The sequence below is a fragment of the Theobroma cacao genome, chromosome 3 (assembly GCF_053813885.1).
Source record: "Theobroma cacao isolate CCN51 chromosome 3, ASM5381388v1, whole genome shotgun sequence".
Lineage (NCBI taxonomy): Eukaryota > Viridiplantae > Streptophyta > Magnoliopsida > Malvales > Malvaceae > Theobroma > Theobroma cacao.
Window position 1 is genome coordinate 45,401,647 of NC_142641.1, and position 11,329 is coordinate 45,412,975.

Genomic DNA, 11,329 nt, shown 5'->3' on the forward strand with positions numbered 1-11,329 from the left:
GTGACATAGATTTATGACTTTGACTTTGAATCAAGTTCAAGTTCATCCATTCTCCTCAATAAAAATAAAAATAATTTGATTTCAAAACCTCCGTACAAATCATCTAAATATTTAGATATTATAAATAAAAAAATTAACTAACAACTTGATTTCCAGGGAAAATTTTGTAGTTGGTGGTATATCTGAAGGCTTTTCTTGAAGTTACCGATAGAAAATGACTTCCCCAGACAAGAGCTATTAGTAATTAACGTTGCTTCACAACCCCAAAAGAAAAAACGACGATTGCAAGTCATAATCAAAGCCAATCATCCAGCCCATTTCCTTCGAACTGTGTCCCCTAACAGCAAAACGACGCCGTTTTAGTTCTCCAATCAAAGTCCCTCCCCCTCTTCCCCTGTTAAACCCTTATTCAAGCTTTTTATTCTATCAATGTCTAATCTTTTAGCTTTGACGAGAAATAAAGTGTGTGAAGTTTGGAAGTGATGAACATAAGCGAGAAAGCCGTTCGGAATATGCATCCAAAGAAGGTGTCATTTTTAAGGTTAGAATCCTTGAACTCCTCGCTTTCTTGTTCTTGTTTATGTAATATTTATTTTTTTATTTAACTCAATTCTATGATAAATAGGTTCTTTTTGTAGCACAAAAAAGTGGGTTTATCTTAAAATATGGAAACAAATTATGTTCTTTTGATGGGGCTCTTTCTGCTGTTAGTTGCTGTTGATTGCTCTAGTTCTGATCCAAAGGTGAGTTTTTAGTGGAGGAACTTAATTAAATTGTTTAATTCTATTCCTGGGATCAAGACGGTTTCTCATTGACTTTTATTTTTAGGGAAATGTAAATGAAGGGAATGGTTTAGATCAGAATGTAGATGACATAGTGGATCCAGTTAATGGAAAAAATGTTCTTAAATCTGCTTCGGATTCCATTGAAGCTAATAAAGTTAATGTCAAAGCAAATGAAAGAGATCAAATTGATAAATCAGGTATTGAGAGTGGTACAAGTAAGAGCAATTTGAACCAGCAATCAGGTTCAAATGAAGGCGAGAATTTGCAAAAGGATGGACAAGAATCAAGTGCTGAAGCAAAGGCAAAGACGGATGGTAAGAATGAAGGTGACAATATGCCTGAGGGTCAGGGAGAATCAAATGTTGAAGCCAAAGGAAAGATGGATGGTGAAAATGAAGGTGATAATGTGCATAATAAGAGTCAGGAAGAATCCAATGTTGAAGCCAAAGGAAAGATGGATGGTGAGACAGAAGGTGATAACGTGCATAAGGATCATGAAAAATCAAATGTTGAAGCCAAAGGAAAGGCAGATGGTGGGAAAAAGGAAAATCTGGGTAATAGTGTGGATCCCAAGGAATTGACTGTAAAGAAAGGCAATGCACAGGACTCAGTCCCACCACCGCCGCCAACAAGGACGGATGGCTTTCGGGGTGAAGAATGTGATCCATCTAATATGTGTATGGATAAGAATGAAAGGTTTGCTGCATGTTTGCGAGTCCCTGGAAATGGTAAGTGTCCTCTAACTGGGATTGCTTTTAACCATTTTGTCTCCTTGTTTTCTGGTAATGTGTTATTATAAGTATTTTCCTTGTTTCTTTGGTTGTATCATTCTATGTTGTAGACATTTATAGAAGGTTGCAAGTTTCTAACAATGGAAAAGAGTATGAATATTTACTATCTAACAATGGAAAAAAGTATGAATAGTTACTATCGATGATGATCATGTTAGACCAAATTTATTTCTCTCTATTCCTTCTCTATTATATTGCATTGCAAAATTTGACCTTCTAACTTTGGTTTGCAATATTCCAGAATCTCCAGATCTATCACTTCTGATTCAGAACAAGGGAAAGGGGCCTCTTACCATTAAAATATCTGCTCCTGCTTTTGTTCAGTTAGAGGAAACAGATGTTGAACTCCAAGAGAAACAAGACAAAAAGGTATTTTGTAAACAATATTGCAAGTTACGTGCAAGCATCATGTTAGGATCACAAATTGTGGCTGATTAGAGGTCTGTTTTTTTTTTTCCTGGTCTAACTTAGTAGTATGAATTAAGTCTTGTTAACACTCAGTATGCAATCAACTCTAGTGGCCATCTAGCACAAGCACACCTAAAAAGAAATTTAGTGGGCAGAAAAATAACAAATTTTCATAGCAATCATCTTAGCACATTTTGTTATTTTAAAAAAAAAAAATTGTTATATTTTCCTTTTGGAGATGAATGCTGCAAGTACTCTTTGGTAGCAGTCCCTCTTTTGCTGTTGGCCTTTTGAAAAGCTGTAAAAAGGTCTTCAGGCTTCATCAGAGGGCCTTGCATGAACAGGCACTCTACTTGCTATAATGATTGCATGCAGTAACTAATACATAACATGAATTGAGTAATATTGTTTGTAGAATCCTCTTTTACTGAATTAATGATCACAATAAGCCAATATTTGTGATGGCCAATACAAATACATTAGCTAGAGGGGCTAAAGGTATATAAACTGCTAAATTTGTAGATAACTATAACATGGCTGCTATGCCTTGGCTGGAATGAATATTGATAACCATTCTCAACTTTGTTTTTTTTTTTTTTCTTTTTCAATGATGAATTAAGAAGCATTCAGCATATACTGTCTATGTTTCATCTAATGAAATGATTGGTAATTTTCAAATTAGATTTGTGTCATAATAATTAGGCAGTCCATATGGTGCAACTGTGGGCATTTCTGGCTCTGCTAATGATGCTAATAATCTATTCAGAGAAGGTTGTTTCTGTAAGAGGTTGGTTCTGATTGATATTTAAATTGTACAGGTAAAGGTCTCCATAAAAGATTCTGGAACAGGGAACTTGATTGTCTTAAAGGATGGTAGAGGAGAGTGCAGTCTTGATTTCAAGGATTTGATTGTGCATAATTCTGCCGAGTCCTATGTAAACTTCTTGTCACAAACCCCTACAACTACCTTAATATTTGTTGCCGCTATACTGATACTAGCATCAGGTTGGATGTGCATGAGCTTTAAGCGGAGGCAACTTGCAAGAAGTGGCTTGAAATACCAAAGGCTAGACATGGAGCTGCCTGTATCTGCTGGGGCAAAAACAGAGCCAGATGTTAATGATGGATGGGATAACAGCTGGGGTAATAATTGGGAAGACGAGGAGGCACCTATGACACCCTTAATGCCTGTCACTCCTAGCCTCTCCTCCAAAGGGCTTGCCTCACGACGGCTGAGTAAGGAGGGATGGAAAGACTAGTGCTAGTTTGATCGACACATGCAATCAAAAATGGGAAAAGGAATACATTAACATAACTTTATTTTTAGCTCGTTACTTTTCCCGATTTTTAGAGGTCTTTTTGTTTCTGTTTGTCACTGAAATGGAAATAGAAAACCTAAAGGAAAATTGACATAATGGAGGCTTTCATGTGGTTTTGCACAGAAGTCAGTATGTGGTACTGGCATTGTTCCTTGTAAGGAAATGTCAAAGTTTTTTAGTAGGTTGAGCCGCACAATGGAATTCCTGAGCCAACAAACATGCTATTGAAGTGCAGGTGTAGTCCATCAACCTAGATTGCTTGGATGTGTGCGTATGCGTGCGTCCCTGTGCAATAATGTGCCACTATGCATGCCTGCATGGGTGCTTGGCGGCATGAAGCTGAGTGGGACTGTTTTTGGGTTGGTATGCTGCATCCCTGTTCTTGAACTTAAAACGAGAAGATTAGGCCTCATCGAAACCTGGGCTTGTCTGAATGATTTTGTCCCACCAAACGCCAATGATCTGATCAGATTCTGGGTCCAAACGTAAGAAATCAAAACGAAACAATCCCTCCACCCAAATAATGAATTTGACTTTTGAGCCTACTCTCCCACAGGAGGCCCGTGGATTTCTCTCGATTCTTTCAGCGCTTCGCGTAGCCCATAAGGGGAAGAACAAAAAGGAAAGAAGAGTTTTGTTGGGTTGGGTCTCATCCTGCAAGAAGCAAAGTCTATCAATTGGCAATTTGCACTTTATGATAGGTTCTGCAAGCTGCGTCAGCCCTCAAGGCGAAGGCCCGAGGGAACTTTGACCATTTTCTGAGTATGGCCATTTGGATGGAAAAAACCGAAAAAAGGCAATTTCCATCCATAGTCGTATGTATCTGCACGATATCTGATACTGTTTTGGACTTTGTAATTTATTTGTACTACATCTGATACGGTAACAATCTTGATAAGGGACTACTGGGTAAAAACCAAACTTCAGTAAAAGACGACGAAATACTTGGTTTCGCAGCTTCCTGCTCACCACACGTCGCCAGTCACAACTTTTCTTCTCAATTTGTTCGTCAAAAAAGTGGGAAAGAAACCACGGACAAGTATTGAAAATGACAAATCCAAATATTGCCATTTTGCCATTTATTTCATTAGAATCCTTCTGCAATCTGCATGTTACATTCGTCGACGCCACAACTTACAGAAAATTGAAACACTCCAAAAAGAGATAGAAAAAGAAGACACACCCATCAGAATCATATCAGTAATTTACTATGTGTAGATTTATACTAAGTAAATCTGAATTATTTTAGTACCCCCATCTCTCTACCAACAAAAAAAAAAAATCTCTACTGTCAGTATAGTTTGATGTATACAGGACGAAACATGTATCCATTAATCACGTTTCCTTCAACTCTTCCATTCCGCAATATCGTCTTTTCTCCAAAACTTACTCTCATAAATTTAATATTTACTTCAAATTTCAATTAAAAAGTTTTCTTATTTTATTATTTATTTTTTATATTTTAAATAAAGTATAGTATATAATAACGTTCTATTTCCCTTGTAAATTTAAAACTTCACACGCATAGCAGATGAGATAATTTTCAATTGAAAAATATTTAAGGTTTATACATGTAACATGTTCAAGACAAACCGGTTGTTACCAACATGTGAGACGTAGCATCACATGGTGCCGCGTGTTGATAGCTGATTCGCCCACGTTGATGAAGCACGTGTAGAGGCTCGGCCTTTTACAAGCAACGGATTGTCTTCGGAGGGGGGCAGCACGTGGATGGGCCCCGCGCGGGAAATTTGTCAGACTGCACGTGCACTCACATGACGAGATTTAATGCTCCCTAATAGAGAAACACGTGTCACCATTATCCCCGGATTCATAGGGTCACACTATCAACGCTGATTGCAACTAGAAACGGGAGATTTATAGAAACACCAGCCCCACCGGATCAACTTGGGTTGGGAAGGTTTTGACGGCTCAGATCTTTGGTACATCACATGCTTATCGTATAATCGAGTTCATTTGTCTACTTCTTTTAAGTTTTATCTCTGCTGATGTTGCAACGCCGACTAATTTTGACTTCCGAGAGGTCCATGACACGCAACAAAACGATGGTATCAATAATTATATTATGAAAAAAAAATGTTAAAATGTCTAACCATACGTTACATAAGAACTCATTAAAATATAAATATTCATAAAATTATCATACATAGACTATTAGTAAGTCGAATAATAAAAAACCAAAGTCAAATGAAACAACATACTCAATTTTCTCAATAAATAATATGCTTATTATAAATGTTATACATAATTCCTTTATCATCACATCAATTTTAAGATAAAATTTGATTGGCAATAGTAACGCATAAGCATGTAATAAGAAGTTGTTTTACTTAAAAATTTCCACGTTACCATAAATAAATGAAGGATAGATGGTAGTAATTATTGTTAAAATTTACTCAAATCTTTTTAGGTATAAAAGAATGATCACTATTAATTTATTAAGAATATATAATATATAAATACAAATTTAATCAATATATTGATAAAAAGTTGGAATTAAATAAAATCACCGTGCATTGAAATAAATTCATTAATTGCATATTCATAGGAATAGAGTCCCATAATTGAATACATTTCCATTGCACATCAACTCAGAACCTACTTCATTCAAATGCCATCGAACTTGAACTGGACTCATTCATTATTTTCCAACAATTGATCATTGCAACATGGAAAGGGAGAAAAATAAATTAAATTATCATTCGTGTAATTATAATTATAAAATAAAAAAAATAAAAGCAAAATCCCCAACGTATTTAAATAATTCTTTTGCTTAATTAGCGGCGGAGACTGGAGCCTACTTAAAAACTTAAGCGTCTCTATGCGTTATTTGGAGTCTATATATAATGGATTACTTTTTTTTTTTGGTCAATACATATGAAATAAATACTAAGAGAGAGAGGGGGTTCGAATATTAGGAACAAAAAAAAAAGAAATTACAGTTGGTAAAAGCTTGTTGCTTTTCTCACTGCACCAGGAAAAACTGCTAGGAAAGGAGGAAAGAACCCTGCAGGGAACTGCATGTAGCAGGTACTTAGGCAAATTGCGCATAGAAACAAGAAAAGATAGGGCGCCAGAAGATCTATTGCAGTTAGTGGGGACGTTAGGGAGCTGAGATTCCGGTGTCGGCTTTTAAAACTTGAGTTTCAATCTGGAAACTATCTTTTTCTGAATAATTTATGGAAAGAAAATCAGAGTAGCATTGCAGCATATCTCATATTTTTATGTCTTTTACTCTCCAACTGCCGCACTCAAAATCCACCATAAAACAGTACAAAAGAAATTTTTTGGAGATTGTGCTTCCTTTTTTTTTTTTCCTATCGTGGGGCTCTAGAGTATGGAGTACTTGAGTCTAGTGGGGATATTCTCTTTATCTCGGTAAATTTCCAACTTTAATTTTCTAGCTTAGACTCAAGCAACAATTGACTCTTTAGGGTCAAATGAGTTTTGGTTGTTATACCTCAATTAGTTATTATACATAAATGTTTAATTTACTGCAGCCATGTGAGAAAATGCTCGCTCATTGCAGCCTCTGTATTTAAAGGAAGATGGATTCATTGCAAGGGACACATGAAAAATCATGCTTACTTCCAACCCATATATGCAGTAGTTAAACTTAAATATATTCAATTCATTAAAAAAAAAAACTGCTAAGTATGAAAACGCCAGGAACTGTAGACCAGTAATAGTATAGTCAAGCGGAGGGAAGAGAAAAAATTCTGGCCGAGGAGCAACAGGACCACCTTGAGAGGCAGTTTGTCTCCTTTGCCGGCTCAATTCCCACGTCTCTTTCAACTCCAAAAAAAAAAAAAAAAGAAAACAAAATCCCCTATGTCTCTGCACCTTTTTAACTTGACAAATATATTACACAGTGGAATCTCTGGACCTAACTCAGTGCATGCGTATTTGATGAGAGATTAAATCAATAGTCATCTCACGAGGCCATTGTTCCATGGAAAGATTTTCATGCATGTCGGGAATTTGGTCCATACTGATGGCATATAATAACCAAATGTGAGCGTGGCACAAAGCAATTTTGACCAAAAGACAAAAGGAATTAACAAATTCCATTGCCTTTTAACTAGGTTTCATCACGCATGGATGATTTAACTTTTAAAAGTGATTTATCTGCGTTGCATTAATCAATCATGATCATGTTAAGTGAAGGAAATCGTTTTCACTAGAAAGCGTTAAATCATTGGTTAAATGGTAAGATTAGTTTTTGACTATGGTTTGAAGGCAAGCAGAAAAAATGGTTATACAGTAATTCTAGCTAAATATCTACATGCATTGATCCTGACTTTTGGCTTGTAGATTTGTATGGAATGACATCGCAAGTTGTTAGATTTATTCTTATTTTCGGAGAAATGATATTTATTTCATGATCTATGTATATGTTGTGGGCCTGTAGAAAATTTCCACTGTCTGATTGTGTTGGACCTCATCGTTGATGGTTGATTGTTGCCTTTCAATTCATCGCGTGCCATTTTATTATTACATTTAATTCCCATAAAAAAATGTGTTACCAAAATATTCAACAAAACTTGGACGATTAGGATTGATGAGACAAAGATTGCAAGCAATAAAGCAGCTAGTAACAAGAGGATGGTGGCACTAATTAGATGAGCTATAAAATCTTGGCAAGATTTACGTTCCATTGTTGCGTCCAAGAGAATCAATTATATTATATGAGAGGGATATATTTAAAAGTTTGAATCACTTTGGCTATAGCACTAATCAAGCTCCCACTTTGACCCCAAAATGATCAAATTACTAGCAGAACAAACAAATTTCGTGGCAAACACTTGAGTATTAGTGGAGTCATAAAGAACGGAAAAACAAGAGCAAAAAAGACCCTTGCCTCACCTACTCCAAATAATGGTTACAAGCTGGTACGGATTTGAAAAGTAAGAAAATTATTTAAGAGCACAGATTGCCAATTCGGGGGTGGGAAAAATGGTGAGCGGACCGCACCAGGATTCTCCGTGATTGGCTCACTCCAGGTGGCCCTGCATGGACCTGACGTGAATCTGCCTTGATTTGCGCTTTCCAACAAGAATGCCAAAGAATTGTGAGAAATGAGGTACATTGAAGCACCATAGGTCAACCGATGTGGCTTTAATGTGTAGTATGGTTTATAAAATTTTGGTCCATGAAATTCTGGTTCATTTTCTTCTTTCGGGGCTCAACGACCATAATTTGCTATACAGATAGATGTTATGACCGACGAGATTATTAAGGAAAGAAAAAAGGGGTAAGAAGGATGACTAGGTAATTAGAATTTGTCAGAACTTTCACTCTGTCTAGAAGCTCAAATATATATATATATAAAAGCATACATAAATGAACAATCCACAAATAAAGAGTTTTTCTAAGGATTTACGATCACAAGGACCGAACAAATATGATAACATGTCATCAAAAATTTTGTGATTTGAGTAATTGAGATCGCACAACTTTACAAAATGAGGGAGTAACAAAACAAAGACGAATGGCGATGTAATTAGCCAATAAATTCCTACTGGACAGACAAACATTACATTCTTCAAATGGGATTTAAAGTGATTGAGTGGCTCGGAAAGTTATCGCCAAAATATCTTCCAAACCGCTCTTCTTGGAGCTTGGAGAAGGTGATAAGGGACCCTTCCCAGCATTAAAGCTTTTAACATCCTGTCATTCTCAATAGGAGACATGCATATATCACTTGAGATCTGCATAGGGCCCTCTGTCTCTTGGAAGGGCATTTGTGCACGTGTGAAGGCGAGTCCAAAAACCATGTACTGAATCCCTAAGGTTCCAATATGGAGAGAGGAAGCCGCACCTTTTTTCTCTTTAAGTCCCAAGCTAAGTTAAACTGTAGATAAAGGTCTCCTGTCCTGTTGCACGCGTGTTGGACCATGGGTGTGCCCTTGTCTAGGGGTCACCCTTATTACAAAGTTACCACCATCGCCAAGGATCATACCTGATTTATGTGTGCTTTTCATGCCTCAAAAGTAAATACAAAATCATTTCGGTTGTGTTTTTAATATAATGGAAAGAAAGTTCATGTCTCCCACAGCTTTTTAGACACTCATTAATTCCTTGCTTGCTGGACGCTCTTCTTGAGGTTTGTTCAAGAAAGGTTTCTCAATTACTTGCTGCTTTTCCGTTCGTAGCAAATTTTTTGCTTCCAAGAGTGGAAAAGAGAGACTGCGCAGGTTTCTAAAGGATTTTTAAGCTTGGACAGAAAAAGAAGGCAATTTCTACCCCCAGCCCTCAAAGCAGTAAAAGTTCATCTTCTTGATTACTATACTAGTACCTGATTTTGACTGTAAAACATAATTATGTCAACAAATAAGCAAACATAATTGTATGTATTATATAATGTTTAATGAGCTTTTATTCATATTAATCTGCATGATTTATATCGAATTAAATGAGTCAATCTCTCTATGCATGGTTGGTTAATGTGCAAAAGCATTATCGATCCTTGTACCATAAATTACTTGATCTTTGCTTCTTTATTGAATAGTGAAAACCAAGGTTTTGCATTTTCTGAGCTTTACTGTGGGACATAGCCAAGCAGCAATCATTTGAAATTTGAGATCCTATACAATGTGCAAACCAACATACGCAAAACTACAAATGGCAGAGGTCTTGTAGAACGGTTTACCAGATAAGCTACCTTTTTGACATAATTGAGTGTCATGCACTTCCAATTCATGACATTTTTGGGCAGTTTTGAATGCGAACCCTAAGATGTAATTAAAGGATAGCAGAGCTAACAAGCAGAGTACTGTATACAACTTTTCTTTATTTGTTCATTACGGGAAGGGGGAATGCATGAGCTGGGGCTAGAATCCCAGCCTTACGGAATGAATGAACCATCTGGCCAAGCCCCATGTTCAGACAGTACTTGGAGCAGCTATGTAGAAGTGGACCAGGCCAAGGAGTTTAATATATCAATCTCTTCACATTCAACCTCGAATGTTTCTCTTATGATGAAAATATCCAATAAAATTAAACTAAATTACTCGATTGAGAAAAACTTTTACTGTAATGAGACAATAAGTTAAGAGAACCTTTTCCTTGAAAGGATCCCGAATGAATCCTGTAAAATTGTTCAACCTTTTTTCCTTCAAGTCTAATCCTATTTATCATTGCAGTAAAACTCCGTCCCTTGAGTCTGTCCAAAAGCAGAAGGTTATCCCCACCTCAAACAAACATGTTCCTTTATGTGTTTAATATATACTATAAAAAGATGGGGAAGATTAGAATCAAATGAAAATGACTTGTTTGTGCTTTACTTAGGGTTCAGTCACTTTTTAATTTCAGTTATCATTTGGGATCAAGGTTTAAGGTACTAATAAAGTACTCTAATTAGCTAGTCTAGCATCGCAATTTTTTTACTGTTTCTATTAACAAAGTACTCTGTTAATTGCAATTAACTTTGACATCATGGCTTCATGGTTCCCCTGAATTCAAAAAACGAAAGAATAAAAACATGATTTGTATTCCAAAGAAAGCTTCTTCTTTTTTTTTTTTTTTTTTTCTGTATTCTTTTTGACATTTCGTGCTCTTTATCTTATCTTCGGGGTGAATGATTGGCATCCGCTTTCGGAATTTACTAAGCTACAACGCTTGTTGGCCCTTTCAAAATTTAGATGCAAGAAAGAGACCCTGGCTGGAAGATGTGAAACACATTTATCTCAAAGCACATGTCCCTAGCGCTCTGTTCTCACAGATCCCTTTCTTTACTTATTCTTCATAATTGAGTTTGTATAATTTCTATATCTCCATGTGTCAGTGCCCCATCCTACCTGTTCAAACTGATCAGCCCTGCATCAAAAATCTCATTACCAAGAATTTTCCCTTTATTTCATCCTTTTGTCCCCAAGATTCCTAGTTGATTGTAGCTTAAGGTAATATATGAATTTATGAAATAATGTTATGGTTGGCTTGGCCATGACTGAATGTTGCCTGGCTACAGCATGTCAACTAGTTTAGTAAATTCAAGAGAACAAAC

At 36.3% G+C, this 11,329-nt stretch overlaps 1 protein-coding gene across 2 annotated transcripts; it reads left to right on the plus strand.

Annotated features, from left to right (window-relative positions):
* The first annotated feature begins 289 nt into the window (after nucleotides 1-289).
* LOC18606692 (uncharacterized) lies at nucleotides 290-3,274 on the plus strand. Of its 2 annotated transcripts, none has more exons than XM_088805029.1 (5): nucleotides 290-541; nucleotides 639-743; nucleotides 829-1,513; nucleotides 1,818-1,945; nucleotides 2,803-3,274. In XM_088805029.1, the coding sequence occupies exons 2-5, from the start codon at nucleotides 666-668 to the stop codon at nucleotides 3,241-3,243; spliced, it is 1,332 nt and encodes a 443-aa protein (XP_088661155.1). In that variant the 5' UTR covers nucleotides 290-541; nucleotides 639-665; the 3' UTR covers nucleotides 3,244-3,274. The 2 variants fall into 2 exon arrangements, with proteins under 2 accessions (XP_088661155.1, XP_007040503.3); XM_007040441.3 differs by having other exon boundaries at nucleotides 291-541; nucleotides 626-743.
* The last annotated feature ends 8,055 nt before the right edge of the window (nucleotides 3,275-11,329 follow it).